The sequence below is a fragment of the Dipodomys spectabilis genome, unplaced genomic scaffold (assembly GCF_019054845.1).
Source record: "Dipodomys spectabilis isolate Male_0828 unplaced genomic scaffold, ASM1905484v1 ptg000380l, whole genome shotgun sequence".
NCBI classification, from domain to species: domain Eukaryota; kingdom Metazoa; phylum Chordata; class Mammalia; order Rodentia; family Heteromyidae; genus Dipodomys; species Dipodomys spectabilis.
This window is the reverse complement of record NW_024871057.1, coordinates 230,782-249,988: the sequence shown is the minus strand read 5'-3', so window position 1 is coordinate 249,988 and position 19,207 is coordinate 230,782. Positions and strand designations below refer to the sequence as shown.

At 56.8% G+C, this 19,207-nt stretch overlaps 1 protein-coding gene across 4 annotated transcripts; it reads left to right on the top strand.

Moving 5' to 3' along the window:
- Positions 1-305: 305 nt before the first annotated feature.
- Positions 306-14,858, top strand: Pdlim2 (PDZ and LIM domain 2). 4 transcript variants are annotated; one of them, XM_042667228.1, is made up of 11 exons: positions 958-1,145; positions 1,863-1,868; positions 2,491-2,588; positions 3,562-3,713; positions 5,755-5,824; positions 5,924-6,075; positions 6,853-6,931; positions 10,889-10,971; positions 11,160-11,284; positions 12,764-12,881; positions 14,322-14,858. In XM_042667228.1, the coding sequence occupies exons 3-11, from the start codon at positions 2,496-2,498 to the stop codon at positions 14,497-14,499; spliced, it is 1,050 nt and encodes a 349-aa protein (XP_042523162.1). In that variant the 5' UTR covers positions 958-1,145; positions 1,863-1,868; positions 2,491-2,495; the 3' UTR covers positions 14,500-14,858. The 4 variants fall into 4 exon arrangements, with proteins under 4 accessions (XP_042523160.1, XP_042523162.1, XP_042523159.1 ...); XM_042667226.1 differs by lacking the exons at positions 958-1,145; positions 1,863-1,868 and adding an exon at positions 306-326 and having other exon boundaries at positions 2,494-2,588; XM_042667225.1 differs by lacking the exon at positions 1,863-1,868 and having other exon boundaries at positions 1,081-1,139; positions 2,494-2,588.
- The last annotated feature ends 4,349 nt before the right edge of the window (positions 14,859-19,207 follow it).

Below are 19,207 nucleotides of genomic sequence, written 5' to 3'. Positions count from 1 at the left end.
AGGGAGGTAGAGCAGGTGCGTCTGGGAGGTGGAGGAGGGAGGCCAGCGGGAGAGTGGTTTACACCCAGGCGGAGGCTGTGGGAGGTGGCCTCCAAGGTGGCTGGACCGGACTGCGGGGAGGGTGTCTGTGGGCGCCCCTGGGTGATGGAGGGTGAGGAGGGCAATCCTCACTGAGGCAACGCGGAGAGAATGACTCACACCTGAGGCGGGCAGGTTACAGCTGTGCCCACAGGTGTGCTCCCCAGAGAGCCAAATCCTCCAGGCCAAGGGAAGACCCAGGAGGCAGCTGCGTGGGCCCCGAGTTTCCCCAGGGTGAGGGTTGCCAGGTATGGCTCTGTTGGGGGGGGGGAGCCATTGGCCAGGTGGCTCCTCTTGCCGTTGACTGGCACCGGGGTCCCCTGGGTGGCTGTCGGCATCCCTGACCCTGGGTTCCAGGTATCCGGCAGGAGTGGAGAGCGGAGCAAGGCCCTGGTGGTGGATGGGGTTTGCCCACTCTAGGCAGACCGGGGTGGGGGATCCCCATGCCCGGCGTCTCCATCTCCCCCCAGTCCTGACCACCAGCCCTGAGCAGCTGAGCGGGTCTGCGGGGCATCGGCGTCCTCGGGCAGGGACTCCCCGCGGTGGCTGCCGCGCGCCAGGCGTCGGGGCTGCGGGTGCGGGAAGGGAGCGGGGGAGGGCGGAGGGTGGCTCTGGCCGGGCATCTGTGGGTGTCCGGACCGCATCTGCGCCAGCCGCCAAGTCTGGGGTGGGTGGAGAAGCCGGTCCGGCCGCAGACGGGGCTGGGGCGGCTGCCGGGCGGCCCGGGGGGTAGGCGGGCACCGCGGATGGGCGCCTGGCGCCGGCGCGCGGGACGCGCGGTCCTCCCCATCGCCCCCCGCGGGGGCGCGGGCCAGGTGGCAGCACCCTGCCGGGGCTCGGGCGCGCGGAGGAGGCGGCTTCCCGGGCCAGGGGCGGCGGCAGGGGCGGCCCTGGGATCACATGGGCGGAGGCCGGTCCCGGAGCCCCGGGCGGGCTCTCCCCAGAGTCGGGCAGACGGCGGGCGGCGGCGGCGGCGGCGGCGGGAGCCTGGTGGAGCCTCTCCCTCCGGGTCGTCCTTCCCTCCTTCCCTCCCCTCGCGGCCCGGCCGCCCCGCCGGACAGGTGAGCGCGCGCCCACCTGCGCACCCTCTCCGCGCGGCCCCCGGGCGCTCCGCACGCCGTCCGCGCGGACCCCACCTCCGCCCGCAGCCCCCGGGGGCCGGGGCTTCCTGTGACCCGGTCGCTCCGTCTCCAGCCCCGGGGCCTGGGGGGGAGGGGGCGGGGCGGGGGTACTGTGGCCTTGGTGGGAAGAAAGCTCTAGAACCGGGAGAGCCGGGCTAACGGGCTGGGCACCTCCCTGCGGCACCCAGCGTGGACGGAGTCCACCAGCCGGCTCAAAGGTCTGGGAATCCCAGGGCGCTTGTGGAGTTCCAGGGATCAACTCCGGGGGCCTGGGGACCTGGGAGGGGACAGGGACCGCGCCTGGGCGGAAGGACAACACCGTATAGCAGACGGGAGCTGCTCCTCGCCGCGCCCCGAGATGGGGCCGAACCTCTGCCGTCCTTGGACCTCCTTTCTGGGATGGGTGCTGGGCTAGGTGGCGCCCAGCTTGGCATGGCAGCTTCCTGCCTGGGTTGGCTCCTGGCTCCAGACCTAGAGGAAATCCTAGGAGGGTCTGGGCCGCAGGACACTCCCCGGCCCCGTGGGAGGCGCAGGCCCTCTCTGCCCGAGGGTGCATTGGTCAGCTAGCATTGGTCAGCCAGCGGCGCTGGCCGCACGGGGGTGGGGGGTGGGTGTGCCCTGCTGGGCCGGAGAGCCGAACCTCTTTGCCAGGGCTGCTCAGAGGGCAGCAAGTCACTGGGGAAAGTGGGAAGGGGGACCTTGCCCATCTAAATACTATTGTCAGGCGTTGGGCAGGTGGCCTGCACCCCCCCCCCCCCTTGATTTCAGCGAACCCTTCCATCGGGCCAAATTCTTGCGTAAGCTGGTGGGCTCACCCTACTCCTTGTTTCTCTTCTCTTCAGAAGACTCCCATTCTCCCCAGCCTGCCATCTGGCTCTCCCCCAGAGTGGAGAGGAAGTGTTGTGTGCTGTGGGTTTGGGGGGACCGGAAGCAAGCACTGGTGGTGGAGGAAGGGAGGGGGAGAAAGTGCTGGGGTCTCCGATCACCTGCCAGCCTCTGCCCACCCAATGCCAGCCGGCCTCTGGCTGACAGGCAACAGGGCTAAAGTGCTGGGCTAAAGATCAGACCAGAGAGGGAGGAAGTCAGAATCTGAGCTTCCTAGGGTGAAGAGAAGTGAAACTCAGGGGTGAGGGGAGGAACTGAAGTCACTTCCTCTGCCCCACCCCCAACCCCTCCCCCAGCCCCTGCCAGGAGCTCCTGACCCCCAACCTCTGGCACCTGTCCCAGCTCTTCTTGGTTTTGTGTCCTGTGGGTTGGGGGGATAGACTCTACCTCCTGGTCCTCTCTTCCTCAGTCATGGCGCTGACGGTGGATGTGACGGGGCCGGCGCCCTGGGGCTTCCGCATCAGTGGAGGCCGCGACTTCCACACACCTATCATGGTGACCAAGGTAAGCGCTGGTTCCCGAGATAAGGATATACCCCTAAAAGTTACACGGCCCTCCCCTCCTTGTCCCCAGGACGTCTTTCCTGTTGTGTTCTGGAGCCCGAGACCCGTTGCTGGTGATAGAGGTAGCCTGCGGGGACCGTGGGCCCTGTGGCTGTGGGGATGTAGAGGCCATTCCAAGAAAGGACAGAATGAGTCAGGTACCTGTGGCTCACACCTGTAATCCCAGCTACTGAGGAGACTGAAATGGGAGAATTATGGTTCTAAGCCAGCCTAGGCAGGAAAGTCCATGAGATTCTTGACACTAATTACCCACCAAAAAGCTGGAACTAGAACTGTGGCTCAAGGGGTAGAGCACCAGCCTTGAGTGAAAAAGCTAAGGGATAGCACCCAGGCCCTGAGTTCAAGTCATAATACCAGCACAAAGAAGAAAGGTAGGAGAGATGGAAGGAAGGAAGGAAGGAAGAAAGGAAGGAAAGAAGGAAGGAAGGAAGGAGGGACAGGGCTTGCCCTGTTCTCCCTGGTCACTCACCCCACACCTGCTGGCACAAATTTGAGTGGTTATGGGGCCGCTAAGAGCTCCTGATCATTTCCCCTCGGCCTAGGCCCCAGCCCTGCTCCAGAGCCATCATGTACATGGAGGCAGTACACAGGCAATCACCTGCAAGGTGTGATTTGTGCAGGCAGGGTTCATGATCCACAAGTATTTCTGAGCTCCGTTAATGCCGTTCTGCCTTCACATTCCATGGGAGGCCTCTCATAGCACGCTGGTGGAGGGGGGGATGGGTGCCACTTGAGCTTTGGAGGGATTAGCTGGGTAGCTGGCAGTGAAGGGCAAAGGGGGGGGGGTGGTCAAAGCTTCGGCCTTCCTCTGAAGGGAATTCCTTCTCTTCTACCCTTCCCCACATATACCACTGTCCCAGCGTGGGTGCTGGGTACCAAAGACTCCCCAGCTCCCAATTCATCATACCCAATAGGTGACAGAGCGGGGAAAGGCTGAGGCTGCTGACCTCCGGCCGGGCGACATCATTGTGGCCATAAATGGGGAGAGTGCAGAGGGCATGCTTCATGCTGAGGCCCAGAGCAAGATCCGCCAGAGTGCTTCGCCCCTGCGACTGCAGCTGGACCGGTAGGTAGGCCCTTCACCTCCTCTGGGCCCTGCCAGCCTTTCTTTTCTTCCACCCACTACCAGCTGGGTAGCTGCCCACACGCACCCCTACCCACAGCCTCTAGTGTGGCCCCAACCTAGACTTCCCAGATGGCACATATATGTGTAGGTTCCCAGTTCTATGTCTGCAGCCCAGGAAAGGGTTGCAGGGTGGGCTGTGGCCAGCTGGAGAAAGGGGGCACCGGGCTGGGCATGCAGCCACAGGCTGGGCAGGGCCAGCTGCCACCAGTCACCTGGAAGCCCGAGTTTGACTGGTTCCCTAGAGTGTGCAGGTCACAGGGTGTGGACATCAAGTGGTTGAAGAGGAGAAGGTATGCCCAGGCAGGATCTCCAGGGTCCCTGCTTCTGAGAGGTGGCCTTTGTTTTGATTCAGGTGGAGGAAGACATTTGGGGGTTCATCACGGCACGCTTAATGTCTGTGTCCATCACTGCTGTTAAACCCCGAGAGGGAAGGCAGGTTCCTGGGCTCACAGGAGTTTGAGTCTTGATGCCAGAGTTGTGGGGGGAACAGGTGGCTCCTTGGGGTGGGGCATCGCCATGAGTGAGTCATAGATTAGGAATGCTGGGAGATTCCCCCAGGCCGCAGAGCCTTCTGGGAAGGCCGCCTTGGGTCTACTATCTCCAGACTCTTGCTTCTCTCCAGGACTTGCCTGTGGGGTTGGCAGAGGCTGGACCCCTTCATGCCAGTCTGCCCTCTGAATGTTTGCAAGAGCAGGACCTCAGGGCAGAGGGTGGAGAGTACCTCATGGCATCTGGGAATGAGACCAAAATGGATGGGAGGGCTGAAGTGTGGGTCTGGGGGAGGGGCAGGGAACGCTGACACCATCTCTTCCTCTCAGGTCCCTCCTGGCTATCAGGTCCCCAGCTTCACCCCAGACAAGATGAGGCTCTGGGTCTCTTCCTTCTTTTGCTGACCCCCCCCCCTTACCCTCCTGACTCCCCCTCCCAGGGCTGCTCCAGCACTCAGAAGCTCTGGGGTAGGAGCCAGAGCCCAGCGCCCCCTGCTCTAACCCTGTACTCCCCAGGAGGCAGGGTTTTCTGCTGCCCAGTCTCTCTAGAAGTGGCCAGACACTGGCCAGAAAGAGGACGGTACGCAGTATCGGGGGTCAGTAGCTGTCTCCTCACCCTTGCGATTCCTCACACCAGTGCCTTCTCATTCTAGCCTCCAGCTGGCATCCTAGGAAGGGCTCTGGCAAGAGCTGGGTGAGGAGGAGCCCCTCTGGCTGGCTGCTATTGCTGGGGGGGGGGGGGAGGTTGGGCCTGCTCGTTGCCCTAGGTGCTTTAGCTGTGTGACTGGGAGGGAAAGGAAGCTTGTTGCATCCCTTTCCTTATGGGGGAGGAGCCTAAGGAAAGGACCCGCCCACCAATGACCCTCTCAAAAGTGTCTTCAATGACACAGCTGGCCAGGGACAAGCCTGTGGGTCGGGGAGAGTGACAGGTTTGGGGACTTTGGGCAACTCAATTTTCCTCTCTGGCCTTCACTTTCTCCATGAGGTAAACTGCACAGGATTCTAAGCTGGGGGTGTAGTTTAAGCAGTAAAGTACTCAACAAGCAGGCATGAGCCCCTGGATGGAGATGTGTCCATACGCATCCGTACATGTATGGAAGATCATATGAAACCATCCATTTTCCTCCCAAACTGATGTACACACGGATAGCTGCGCTGTGACAAACTTTAAACAAAATAGAAAGGAAGAAGGGCTCGGACGACGCGAGGAGTGTCCAGTAAAATTGGATTTATTGACTGTTGTGCTGCAACTCCATCCTTCCTACCTCAGGGAGCTGAAACCACCTGTCTTTTAAGAAACACGTTGTTGATGATAGTTGTTTCTTTTGAACTTGTCAAAGTTAAAAGCTGACAAACCCCATGGCCTAGTGTCCCGGATGTTTTGCTGATCCTGAGCACCAGTTTGGGGAGAGTGTCAGAGAGGGCTGAAAGGAGCTGGGGAGGGGAGGTGGGGTCCAGGGCATCTGTGACAAAACTCTGTGTTGTCCCTTCAGGTCTCCAGCTGCCTCTCCTGGGCAGGCCAATGGGGAGGGCTCCTTGGAAGTGCTTGCAACTCGCTTCCAGGTAAGCTGATCCGCCCAGAAGGCCAGCACACTGGCCATCCTGAGGTCCTGTGGCCAGGCAGGGCCCAGGGTCCTATGGTCTCTTGGTGCCTCTCCACAGGGCTCCCTGAGGACACACCTTGATAGCCAGTCTTCCCTGCGGTCTTCCTATTCCAGTCCAACCTCCCTCAGTCCCCGGCCAGGGAGTCCCTTCTGCACCCCACCTCCTGGCAGCCCACTAACCCTCACTGGGGAGGCGGCAGTCAGCCGCAGGTGAGTGTGCAGGCGGTGCCCTGGCCACCAGTCTCTCGGTAGCTAGGGGACCGAGATCCTCCTGTTTCTCTAGGTCAGGCTGGTCAGACCCAGCTGGCCCACACTGCTCATCCTCCTCCCCTTTCCCCTGCTTCTTCTTCTTTTGTGTGCTTGTGCTGGGATTTGAACTCAAACTCTTAGCTTTTCTGCTCAAGGCTGGCACCCTACCCCTTGAACCCTTGCTCCAGTTCAGGGTTTTGTTTTTTGCTGGTCCTGGGCCTGGTCTCTGTCTCTGAGCTTCTTTTGTTCAAGGCTAACGCTCTGTCACTTGAGCCACAGTGCCACTTCTGGCTTTTTCTGAGTAGTTTATTGGAGATATGAGTCTCACAGACTTTCCTGGCCAGGCTGGTTTGGAACTTCAATCTTCAGATCTCAGCCTCCTGAGTAGCTCAGCCTCCTGAGTAGCTGGCTTACAGGTGTAAGCCACTGGCACCTTCCCTCCCTCCCTCCCTCTCTCCCTCCCTCCCTCCCTCCCTCCCTTCCTTCCTTCCTTCCTTCCTTCCTTCCTTCCTTCCTTCCTTCCTTCCTTCCTTCCTTCCTTCCTTCCTTCCTTTCTTCCATCCTTCTTTCCTTCCTTCCTTTTCTTTCTTCCTTTGCTGGTTAATTGGAGATGAGAGTCTCACAGACTTTCCTGCCTAGACGAGCTTTGAAATAAAGATCGATAGATCTCCGCCTCCTGAGAAGCTAGGATTACGGATGCGAGCTGCCAGCACCTGGCTCCATTTCCTTTCATTTCAGTTTCCAGAGTCTGACACACTCTTCAGGCCTCACTGCTGCTGACCCCTTGCCCTACAGAGGCCGCCCTGCGGGCCAACAGGTAAGGCTTCCTCGGGGAAGGAGACGCAGTGCCCCTTCTGCCAGCTGCCCGTGGTGCCCTCGAGGCTGCAGGCAGCTGGTGCCGTGGGCAGCCTGGGAGGCCATCTCCTAGAGACGGGTGTGTCGCTCCCCTGAGCCATGGAGGCCTGTGCTTCTGGTGGAGGGCCCGTGAAGCACCAGAGTCTGCCCTGCCAGCGCCGGGTCCTGCACTCCCATGCACGCCTACATTTCTCCTTCTTGCTGGCCCTGCCCCCCCCCCCCCCAGCTTCCTCCCTCCTCAGTATGTTTCTCTTGGGCTGTGGCTGAAATAGTTTTGCTGCTGTTGTTGGGACTGGTCCCTCTGGGCTCTGGCTACATCTCTTGAATACATTCCTTCCTGTTCCAAGCCCCCAGCCCCCACCCCCAGACCTTGCTTCTCCTCTGACTCAGTGTGGAGAACTCCCCCGGAGCTGTGGTTCTGTCCCCAAATTGTCCTTGGCCTGTTCTGGGGGTGGGACTCCTCCTCTACCCAGGTCCCCACGTCTGCTGGCTATCTGCTGGCCACAGCTTAGCCCCCCCCCCCACCCCGTGGTATTTCTCCTCCTCAAGAGCAGGGGTGAGGAGGTGAGGGAGTAAGGCAGCCAACACTGCTGAGCTGGCTGCTGGAGGCAGACTGGCCAGGGGCATGTCCAGCCCATAGGGTGAAGGAGACGAGGGCCAGCTGCTGGAATCTACCCCAGGTGGGTCGTGCATTCCAGGCAGCGGAGCCCTTGGGAGTGACTGGGGGGGAGGAACAGGAACCAGGGGCTCTGGAGAGGAAGGGGCAGCTCTCTGGTGAAGGACCATGGGGCTGGCCAGGGTCCAGCTGGGCATGTGCTGGGGACATTCAGAGATGTGTTCATGAAATCCCTGTCTTTGAAGAATGTAAGATGTAGTTGTGGAGATAAGACAAACATGCAAACGCAATTGTGGGCCAATTAAGCATTAATGAGTGTGCTATTAATTGCAGAAGCAGGAGGCATTCTGGAAGGGGGTAGATGAGTGTGTGCTAGTGCCCAAGAAGGACTTCAGCAGGCATTTTGTTGGACACTGGAGGTGGAACAGGATAGGGGTTGGAGAATAATGAGCAGTTGTGGGACACCGTGCGAGAGGGAGGGTGGCTGGGCAAGCAGGGCCTGGTGGGGGAGGGATGTGCGCGGCTTTGGTCCGAGATAAGCTGAAATGAGCTTGGCCTAGGGACAGAGGACTCTATCTGGTTACTGAAGATCTGCAGCTGCCATCTCTTTCTCTTTCTTTCTTTTCTTTCTTCCTTCCTCCTTCCTTCCTTCTTTCTTTCCTTCCTTCCTTCCTTCTTTCTTCTTCCTTCCTTCCTTCTTTCTTGTTTTTTCTTTCTTTCTTTCTTCTTTCTTTTTCTTTCTTTCTCTCTTTCTTTTCTTTCTTTCTTTTCTTTCACCAGTCCTGAGGTGTGAACGCAGTGCCTAGATGCTTTCCTTAGCATTTTTTTTTCTTGCCTTGAGGTTAGCACTGTACCAGTTGAGCCACAGCTCTACTTCTAGCTTTTTGGTGGTTAATTGGAGATAAGATTTCATGGGCTTTCCTGCCAGGGCTGGCTTCAAACTGAAATCCTTAGGTCTCAGCCTCCTGAGTGGCTAGGATCACAAGCATGAGCCACCTGTACCCAGCTGGGGCGGTCATAGTTCCACCTCGGCTGTGAGGCCAGGGGCAGGACTCTGTCCCTCTCTGGACCTCAGAACCTGGCTACATTCTCCGAGCAGCAGTCAGAGTCCCACAGTCCCTGCTAGTCACTGCACTTGACTGGATGAAGCTGGATGTCTGTGATCTGATTAAGTTCCCAACCTTATTTAACGGCAGACACTCTCCTGGCACTGCACCTCCACTCCTCACCCTGGTACTTACTCCCCATGAACATGTGTGCCCCCAGACGTGTGCTGCAGATCTGCTCTTGATGGGCAGGTGACAAGGAAGCACCTTCCTGGACCTGGATTGAGGCCCCGTCAGTGGAGGCCGGGTCTCCGGCTGCCTGTGTTGGGGAGGGGAAAGGCAGGCCGCCATCTTCATGAAGGACCTCGGGCTGAAGGGCTCACAAGTGGTTTGGCCTCGCAGTGGGCTCCTGGCTGACTTGGGTTAGAGAACCTGTGCTTAGGACCCCACCAGCCCTTCCAGTGCCCTTCTGGAAAGGGTAAGTCGCCCCTCTGGGTGAGCGGATGCTAAGTGAAGGAAGCACCTCTCCCACTGTCTGGGAGTGAGGACTTAGTTCCTGAAGCACCCTGGGTAGGATGGCCACCCTCCCTCCCACTGCTGTGGGTGACCCGGGTGGGGCCCGCTAGGATCTTGAGGACCTCAGGAAACGATCTCACGTCCTTCATTGTGCACTCAGCGCTGGGCAGCCATCCAGGAGCCAGAGGTGGAGCCCTGCCTCTAACTCTAGGCAGTGTGGATGAGGAACTGTGGGCTCTCCTCATCCTCGGTCCCCTTACCTAGACAGCGCCGTGCCGAAGGACACCGAGAATGGAGGCGTGTGATGCCACGTGCGGGCTGGGGGGGCGAGGGGCTCAGGCTGTGGGGTTTTTGTTGTTGTTGTTTGTTTTGGTTTGTTTTTCATGGGGCAAAGTGCCTTTATCGTGGTCTATACAGTTTATGAATTCTATGAGCTTTGACAATACAGTTATTTCTTCCACGTCGGGTGATGTGCACATTCCTTTTCTTTTGCTTAGTGTCAGCTGCTCCCTCTTTCCCGCTTATTCCCTCCCTCCCACCACTGCCCTTGAGTTGCTTAGTTCGTTTTGATCAATGTCCAGTTCAGGCTATGTTTTTGAGACTTAGAGAGGTTTACACTTTATGCAGTTGGGTGTTTTGTTTTTCTGGGTGTGTGTGTGTGTGTGTGTGTGTGTGTGCACTCTTGCTCGGCCTTTTCTGCTCAAGGCTAGTTCTACCACTTGAGTCACAACTTCACTTCTGGCCTTTTGCTGAGTAATTGGAGATAAGAGCCTCACAGATTTTTCTGCCTGGGCTAGCTTCAAACCACTATCTTCAGATCTCTGCCTCCTGAGTGGCTAGGATTAAAGACATGAGCCACCAATATCCGGTCAACTTATGCACTTTTAGAACTGGACCCCATAAATCATTCATGACTAACAATTTTTTAAAAAATTGGGAGAATTTGACTTCTCAAGATCTCTGCCCTCAGCCCTGCCCTCTCCAGATGGGGGTGTCAGCCAGCAAGGCCGCCCTTTCCCTCTCTCTGAGCATGCCCAAGTTCCTGCAGCTCAGTGCAGCTGGAGGAAAGGCATAAGGGAGGGGGGACTTGAAGATGCGGGCTGGACAATGACATGGGAGGCCAGATTTCCAATCTGAGCACAGATGTCAGAACCAGAGATGCACAGGCACACCCGGGGCATGGGTACTAGCTCAGAATGAGCATGGCTCCTAAAAGTCCTAGGGGAAGGGGGCATGGCTAGATGCTTTCAGGAGAGGGGGCCATGTGTGATGCTCAGGCCCTGCTCTGGCTTCCAGGGATGGCTGATTCCTTCCTTCTAGCCTTTTATGTTTCCATGACCTACCGCAAAGGGTCTACTTGCTTCCGCTTAGCTTTTACTCTGTGGGGACTGGCGCCTGGCCCCAGTGTGCACATCTTTGAGCACAGATAGCATGACTTAGCAGAAGGGAATGTGCCTAGAGGATGTCTGTGTGCTCATCACCTAGTGTCCTTATGCTGACCCTTGTCCAGGCTCAAGCATCTCCATAGCACGGGCCTCCCTTCTCCTTTTAGATCTCTCCCATCCCTGGTACCCTAGCTCCTGGGGCCAGCCCCGATTGTCAGCCCCTCACGTGGGCCCTTTGGCCAATGGGGATAGGCCTCCCCCTGGCGTCTGCCTAGAGAACTACATGTGGCCATGCACACGGACCTTGTTGGCCTCCTTGGGAGCAGCTGACTCCTCCCCACGCTCTCCTCCCACAGGCCGGCCTTGGCCGCGCTGGCGACTCGGCTGTGTTGGTGTTGCCGTCTTCCTCTGGTCCCCGGTCCTCCAGCCCCAGGCCCAGGTACCAGCAGGCCCTGCCGGGTTGGGTGGGCTACTGGAGGGACAGGAAGCAGACTGGATTGCCCAAGAGGGATGGGAATCCCTGCCCTTCTAAGTCCACCCCCCCCACCCATGCAATTGTCCTGCCCCATGATGTGTCCTTAACACTCCAGCATCTGACATTATTCCTGTCTGTCCCCACCCCTGCAGCGTGGAGCTGGAAGAGGACTCGGAAGTGTACAAGATGCTGCAGGAGAACCGCGAGGGGCGGGCGGCCCCACGGCAGTCCAGCTCCTTTCGGCTCTTGCAGGAAGCGCTGGAGGCTGAGGAAAGAGGTGAGGCCCGGGGCTGGGGAGGGCGGGAGCGGTCTACAGACTAAGGAAACTCAGACTTATTCATGTATCATTATTATTTTTGCCAGAGTTGGGGCTTGAACTCAGGGCCTGGGCGCTATCCCTGAGCTTTTTTTGCTTGAGGCTAGCCCTCTACCAATTTGAGCCACAGCTCCACTTCTGGTTTTCTGGTGGTTAATTGGAGATAAGAGTCTCAGGGACTTTTCCTGCCTGGGCTGGCTTTCAACCACGTTCCTCAGATCTCAGCCTCCTGAGTAGCTAGGTTTACAGGCGCTAGCTACCTGGTGCCTGGCCTAAGACTTACTTAGTTTCTTTAGCCTATTAAGGGCTTAGCGCCAGGCCGGGGACCATGGGACTACATCAAGCCACCCACACTGGCCTTAGGGAGCTTACACCCCGGTCACTAGTTACCAGATAAATACTCTAAAGGGCTGGCTGGGACCAGGAAGGCACCCAGGGAGTGATAAAGTAAGCTGGAGGGGTGTGACTCTCTGGGGAGGGCTTCTGGGAGTAGGAAGGATTTGATGGCTCCCAAAGATGATTAAGGCTTTAAGAAACAGTCTTAAGATGGTGGCCTGGTGAGCAGCAAAGAGCTTTTGGGTGTGAACCCAGCCCAGCCCAGCCTGGAGTCATAGAACGTAGCTTAGAGAGTGAGATGGGGGGGCTTTTAGGGGGGCCCAGTGTTCCACATAGACCAGCCGCTCATGTATTCACTTGTAATGGAGCAGTTGTAGATGGAGGATACAAGGTGGCCACAATCACTTTGTCCCCTGTGGAACCCTGTGTGTTGGGGTAAATGGGCCTGGCCAGCTCTCCAGGAAGAAGATGCTTCTGTGGAAATAAACTTTTGCTCTTTTGTTGTTATTGTTGTTGATGCTGGCACTGAGGCTTGAACTCAGAGCTTGGGTACTGTCTCCTAGGCTTTTTTTGTTGTTGTTGTTGTTCAAGGCTGGCCCTCTGTAACTTGAGCCACAGCTGCATTTCTGTCTTTTTGGCGGTTAGTTGGAGCTAAGACAAACTTTTCTGCACGGACTGGCTTCAAACAGTGGTCCTCAGATCTCAGCCTTCTGAATAGCCAGGATTACAGATATGAGCTGGCACCGGCTCAGCATCTTCACTGGCTTAGATGCCCAAAGACATCGCGGTTCTGTTAAAACCTAGTATTATTGTGATTGGACCACAAGAGAAGGAATGCCTACTTGGATGTAGGCACTCAGCAGAGACCTTCCTGGTGAACTTGGCCTTGGCTCTCCACCAGTCTCAGTCAAGGGTCTGGCTTGATCCCTTTCCTTCCTGCTGGCCTGCGTGCACAGCTTTGGGCACTTTAGAGGTTCCTGTGCACGGGTACCTTTGGCCGTGAGTCTGGGAGCAGCGTGGGAAGAGCCAGCCTAGCATCACTAACTATGGCTGGAGCCACTGTGGGTGATCCAGCTCTCATGCATCTGCCTCCTGTCCCTCCAGGTGGTACACCTGCCTTCCTGCCCAGCTCGCTGAGTCCTCAGGCCTCCCTGTCTACCACCAGGGCCCTGGCTACCCCGCCCAAGTTCCACACCTGTGAGAAGTGCAACACCAGCATCACGTGAGTAAAGGCAGGGCTGGGCCAGGGAGGCTTCCTGGGGGACCGGCAGGGGGCGCTGAGGTGTGAGAGGGGGTTTGCCAGGGACCTGGAAGGAATGGCTGTGATTGGCTTTGTTCTAGGCTGAGCCAGCCTTCTCAGAATGAATGGCTGGCTAGCTGCTTCCTGTCCACCCTCCATCTCCTCCTCCCCACTTCCTCCCCTCTCCCCAGGGGAATGAGAAATGCTACTACTTTGGGCTTCTCTTCCATCATCTCCAAGCCTCTGGAAATGTGCCTCAGATGAAGCCCTCCTCCTGGAAAAGTTCACCACCCCTCTCTCCCCCTCCCTGTGTGGAGCAGGCGCCATTTTCTATAGGATTACTCATTTTTCTCACGGTTTGGTTAGCATCAGGGTTTGGCCACTTACTCTGAAGATAGACAAAAGACCTAAAACACCCCCTTCCTTCCCCCCCCCCATAAATCCCCTCAGTGCCAGCCTTGAGCGTCAGGTGACTTGCTTTTGGGTTTGCCATTCTAGACTGTAGCTTTCTTACCAGCAAGATGAGATGGTGCCCAGGCCTCAGCCCTGAAGAGACCAGGGCAGAGCCCACATCACTACCTTGTCCTGGGAGATCTGATTGGTCTGTGTGAGGTGGAGTGACTTTAAAAATTCTTGGTTAATGGGAATGTGGCTTAATGGTAGAGTGCTTGCCTAGCATGCATGAAGCCCTGGGTTCAAGTTCTCAGTACCACATACACAGAAAAAGCTCAAATGGTGTATGGTTCAAGTGGTAGAGTGCTAGCCTTGAACCAAAGAAGCTCAGGGACAATGCCCAGGCCCTGAGCACTGATTAGGAGTCCCAAATGGGGAGTGTGGATTAGTGCATGTGTGGATTGGTATATGTGTCAAGTGTTAGTGTGTGTTGAGTATATGGGTACATGTGTTAGATTTATATGTGTTATTATGTGTGCTAGGTGTGTATATTGGGAGATGTGCACATGTCAGAATCTGTGTGTGTTGGGTATATGTATATGTGTTAAGTGTGTGTTGGGTATGTGCTTTGGTATATTGTGTTGGGGTGTGAGTATGTGTGTTGATGTATGTGTTGAGAATGTATGTGTTATATATTGGGAGTATGTGTATATGTTGATGTGTATATGTGGGTTGTGATGTGTGTATGTGTCATATGTGCATTGGTGTATGTGTTGGGGTGTGTGTATGTGTGCTGGTGTATGTGTTGGGATATAAATATGCGTCATAAGTATGTATGTGTTGGGATGTATATGTGTGTTGGTATGTGTGTGTTGGTGTATACTGGGAATCATCTGAGAAGGCTTTATGTCCCAGGACACAGCCTGGTCCCTAGGCTGGCTGGGGACCAGGTCCCTGGGAAAGGAGTCCTCCTCCCCTGGCCATCCATCCGGCTGCTGTGCGAGGCTGACGGCTGCTTCTCCTCTGCAGGAACCAGGCAGTACGCATCCAGGAGGGGTCATACCGCCATCCCAGCTGCTACACCTGTGCAGACTGCGGGCTCAACCTGAAGATGCGTGGCCACTTCTGGGTGGGAGATGAGCTGTATTGCGAGAAGCATGCCCGCCAACGCTACTCCGCGCCTGCCGCCCTCAGCTCTCGGGCCTGAGCCGGTGGTGCTCGGCCTGTCTCACTCCAGCACTCGGAGAAGGGCCATACGGAGAACAAGTTGTCAGGAAGGGCGATGGTGGGTGGTGGCTCTTATGTGAACCAAGTTTGGAGGCCCAAGGGTCTCGCTGGGTGAGGCCACAGCCTGGGATGCGGCTACTGAGAGCAGCCCGGCCCTCCCTGGCCTTTTCTCCTGCAGGACAGGCCTCAGTGGCCACTGCCTTTGCAGCTTGTGTGTACAGGGTGGGGCAGGCATGGAAGTATCTAGAAGGAAAGGGGTGGGTCCTAGGCTAATGATAGTCACTGTGCAAAATTTTTGACATTTATGTTCTATAAATATGTATACATAGATAAAATCAAGTGCTCCCCTTCTTTCTGGGATCTTGGGAAGGCGCGGACCCTTGCTGCTGAGTGGGGAGTCTGTATTGCGTCCTTCCTGTCTTCCTCCTATCTCCCCTCCCTCAGTCCTTACCTGCCTCGTGTCTCCTACCTAGTGTGCCCCATATCAGAGGCTTGCTTCTGTAGGGTGTGTGTGTGTGTGTGTGTGTGTGTGTATGCACATCTGTGCTTGTGCTTCCTTCACTATTACGTCTATAAAGATGTCATTTTCCTGGGAAGAATTTCTCACTGGGAACTGGAGCAGAGGACCAAAAGGCTTTGGGGTGAAGAGGTTTTTGTCATCAGCAAAAGGCTGGTCTGTCCTCAGCTCACTCTCCTTGATTTGAATGCCAGCCACTCAAATACTGATGTACTTAGATGAGCTAACTGGCCAGAAGCGGAGACCCGGTCGTGGAGGGAACAGAGGGGCACGAGATCACCTGCCTACACTTGCTTGTCTCTGTTCCCTGGACACTCCCTGGCTTCTTTGATTGGAAAAGGGAGATAATAGGCACAGCCAGTGCTGGGCTTATCTGCTCTGGGAGGGGTGCATTTGAGTGGAAGGGGGCCGTAGGGTCTCCTGCTGGGCCTTGATTTATGGCCTGGTTCACCAACTTGCTCTCATCCCGATCCCAAAAGACATTTCAGAAAGTTCCCCAGGATGTTGCTGGATGTTCCAGTCCTGCCTCCAGCCACCCTTGGGAGACAGGGCAACTCCAGCCTTATTTTCAGAGATGAAAGCTGGCTTCAGAGGCCCACAGTCTGATGGCAGCCTTGTGCTATCTGACTCTGGGGGAAGGAATGTTGGCAGTCTGTGTTGCCTCTTCAGACACCTGTGGATATAATTTGCACCTTGATACAGTTGTCTCACCTTTTGCCTGGCTGGCTGCCTGAGGGTGGGCCTTTATTTTTTATAGGTAAGAAGAACTAGCCTAACTCGAGTCTGTGGGGCATCTGATAGGAAATGGGAAGGCCTCTTTGACGCCACCTAGTGCCCGGTGTATCTCATGGCAGGGGAGGGTGCTCAGAAGAGGAATTCTTTCAGTTCACTGGCACATACCATACAGTACTTGGGCTTTGGTTACAGTGAGAATGCAGAAAAATAAAGCACTTTCCCTGCTTTCCTGGAGACAAAGGCAGCCATCAAGCTGACATGAGTAATATAATGTAACACAGCAGTAAATGCTAAGGGCTATCTTGAAGCACCCAAGGATATTCAGTGAGTTCAAAGCAGTGGCTGTCTATGGGAAAGTTTGGTCAGAAAAGAAGTATTGAGAGGCCAGGAGACTGGAGCTGCATAACTTAGCTTAGAGTAGTGGCTACCAGGGACCTGAACTAAGGGAGGAGCCTTAAATACTGGTGTATTCCCCTTAAAGTTCTGGGACACTTTATAGTGTTATACCAAGAAATGACAGGTTAGGAAGAGTAGATGTACCTATTGATATGGTTAGATCTCCACCTGTAACAAACTGTTTGCCAGTGGTGTCACAGCAGTATCTGGGAAGAGGAAAAGTGGGGACTGAGGACACCTGGGAAATGAATATGCTACTGGGTTTGTGAATGTCTGTTGCTGGGAAGCTGAATGGATCCCAGCCAACACCCATCACAGCCCATGTTCATTACTTGTGACGTCTGGCTGTCCACCTGTGTGTCCTAAGGTGTTGATCCTAAATTCTCTGTGTCCCCACAGCCAACCCAGGCTTGGTAGTGTATTCTTCTGGAAGATGGAGTTATTAGCCAAATCAGTTTGTCAGTAGACAGGGTGGCGGTGAGGCTCTGACCCTTTACCCCGACCTTATCATCGCCCCAAGCCAGGCAGCCATGAATACTGACCCTCTGTGACCCACACTGCCCATCTTGGTACGTTTTGCATTTGGGAAAATAAGTTCAGAAATGACAGATTGGACTTAGTGGCTGAGAGCATCTAATAGCACCCTCTGTGGACAGAGCTGGAAAAGTGACATTTTCTGAGTTACACAGCTAGATAATAATAAAGGCTAACCTTCCAGGGCACTTTGGATGTGCTGAGGATGTCGAAAATGTTTTCACTGCATTCTCACAGCTGGGAGATAGGCATTGGGTCATCCTTGGTATATAATCAGAGAAACAGGCCAGGGAGGCTAAGTTATTAGTCCACAATCGCCTGGTTAGAAGGGGAAGGGGCTTAGAATGGAACCAAAGCCTGCCTATGGGTCCTTGACTTTGTCCTTCCCCAGGGCCTAGTTCTGCACTGAGTTCACAGGAAATGGGTTCTTGAAGCTGGGGCCTCCCCAGGGTTAAGGCAGTGGATAAGCAGCCTGACAGATGACTGCTTGGGCCACCTTCTGTCCCAGGAATTCAAGAGATGGGGACAGCCAGGACTGGTTCTGCTGTCACTCCTTCCAGCATGGGGCAGAGGGACTTGATTCCCTTTGTAGAAGAGGCAGGGAAAAGAACTGGCAGAGGTAGTAGGTCAATGCAGGGCCACAGGGCCTTCTGAGCAGGAAGGAGGGGCAGGGCTCTGGTCTTCGGTCTGCCACAGTCAGTACATCAGAAGGTAAAGGGAAGTAAGCTTTGAGTCAGGTCCCTGTGAGGACTGCAGCTGCCCAGAGCTGGCTTGGTTGGGCACGGGGGCGGGGCCCTAGCCTGGAGGGGAGTATGGTGGCAGTGTGGGGGTTCTTCCAGCCACACACAAAGCCTTGTGCTGAGGCACCGCATTCCTGCTGCCTGGGCTTCCTGTTTTCAGATGCATTCCAGCCCCAGAGTCACCACGGAGACTGTTTGGAATCCAGCCCCACATTCTCAAAATTCAGGGTGGATCTGAGCAAAGGCTTCCTCTCTTACCTCTCTCACCTAGGAGCGAGGAAGTCACCTGGCAGGCTTGGGCCAGTCTGGCTTGGCTGGGGTGTTTGCAGTCTCACGTCCTCTTGGACTTGGAGAAGACAGTTCTGCCAGGCCCAGCCCCTTGTTTCTCTTTCTGTATTTAGAGGAGAGGGCCGGTCCGATGGATGTCTAGAAGGATAGGGCAGGAACGAGCCGGGCAGCTGGGGACGCACAGCTAGAAGAGAAGGGCTTGAGAGATGACAGGCAGATCAAGCACTTGGCTCTCATTTACCTGTGAGGGGCTTGGCTGCGGGCCTCAGTTTCCTAATTTTATAAAAAACCGGAAATGGTCCAGGTAGCTTATTTGCATGTATGAAAACAGAAGGACAGAACCTACTGAAATAGTTTTAAGACTGGGGAGTGGGAAAAGGCAGAGTGACTGAGTGAGATACACTGCACAGGCCTGTAGAAAAGGTGCAATGACAGCTCCCCCCCCCCCCCCTACTGTATACTAAGAGACTTCACGCCTGAAATCCTAGCTACTGGGAAGCCTGAAATCTAAGGACTGTGGTTTGAAGCCAGCCAGGGCCACAAGACTCTTATCTCCAATTAACAGCAAAAAGCCCCAAAGTGGAGCTATGCCTAAAATGGAGAGAGCCACAGCCTGGGGGGGGGGGTGGTCTGAGGGGGGGAGGGAGGGAAAAGCTAAGTGGCAGTGCCTAGATCTTGAGTTCGAGCCCCAGCACCCGTGCACACACCAAGCAGATCTACTACTCTTCCCTACCCCGATCTGAAAAGTGAGGGTGTCCGAGGAGCCCCTTCCTGGGCGGGGCTCAGGCTCGGGCTTCCTTCAGGGTCCGAGGTGAAGTCTGTGCGGTCTCCCAGGGATGCGGGTGCCAGCGGCCCGCGCCCTCCGAGGGCTGCTTCCTTGGAGGCCACCGCTCCCCAGGGGCGGCCAGGCGGTCTCCCGCCCTGCGGCCTCCGGAGCTGCTGTTCGGATGGCTCGGCATCCCGGCTGCCTCGACCCCCGCCGCTGCCCGGCTTCCCCTGGGCCCGCGGGGGTTCGGGTGCGGCCCGGGACGGCGCACCCGGCGTTGGCTGTGGAGGTCCGGACGCACGGGGACGTGTCCCCCCTTTGATGTCGCCAGACTGCGGACACACGGAGGGACCTGGCCCCTAAGTCACACAGCTGCGGTCGGCGTCCTGGCTCTTGACAGCACGTGGGGCTGTTTCCTTCCGGGCTCAGGATCGGCCCCCACCCCACCCCAGCCTCGGCGGGCTCCGAGCCGGCCACCGGAAGACCCTCCGCGCGCCGCCGCCGCCGCCGCGCCCCCCAGCTCTGCAGCCCGCAATCTTCACCCCGGCCCGCGTTGGAGGGTCCCAGCCGAGCCCGGGGTCCCCCCGGCCCGCCCGCCGCCGGCCCGGACACCTGCGCGCCCCGCCCCGCCCTGCCCCGCCCTCCACCGCGGGGGAGGGTCCGGGCTGCGCCCCGCCGGGCGGGCGGGGCCCGGAGGGCGGACCCCGGGCTC

Bases quoted from the DNA above. Each gene is read 5' to 3' on its own strand.
- Pdlim2 (XM_042667226.1), top strand. From the start codon at position 2,496: ATGGCGCTGACGGTGGATGTGACGGGGCCGGCGCCCTGGGGCTTCCGC. The intron at 3,714-5,754 runs GTAGGTAGGCCC...TTGTCCCTTCAG, and splicing joins CTGCGACTGCAGCTGGACCG to GTCTCCAGCTGCCTCTCCTG. The intron at 6,076-6,852 runs GTGAGTGTGCAG...CTTTCATTTCAG, and splicing joins GAGGCGGCAGTCAGCCGCAG to TTTCCAGAGTCTGACACACT.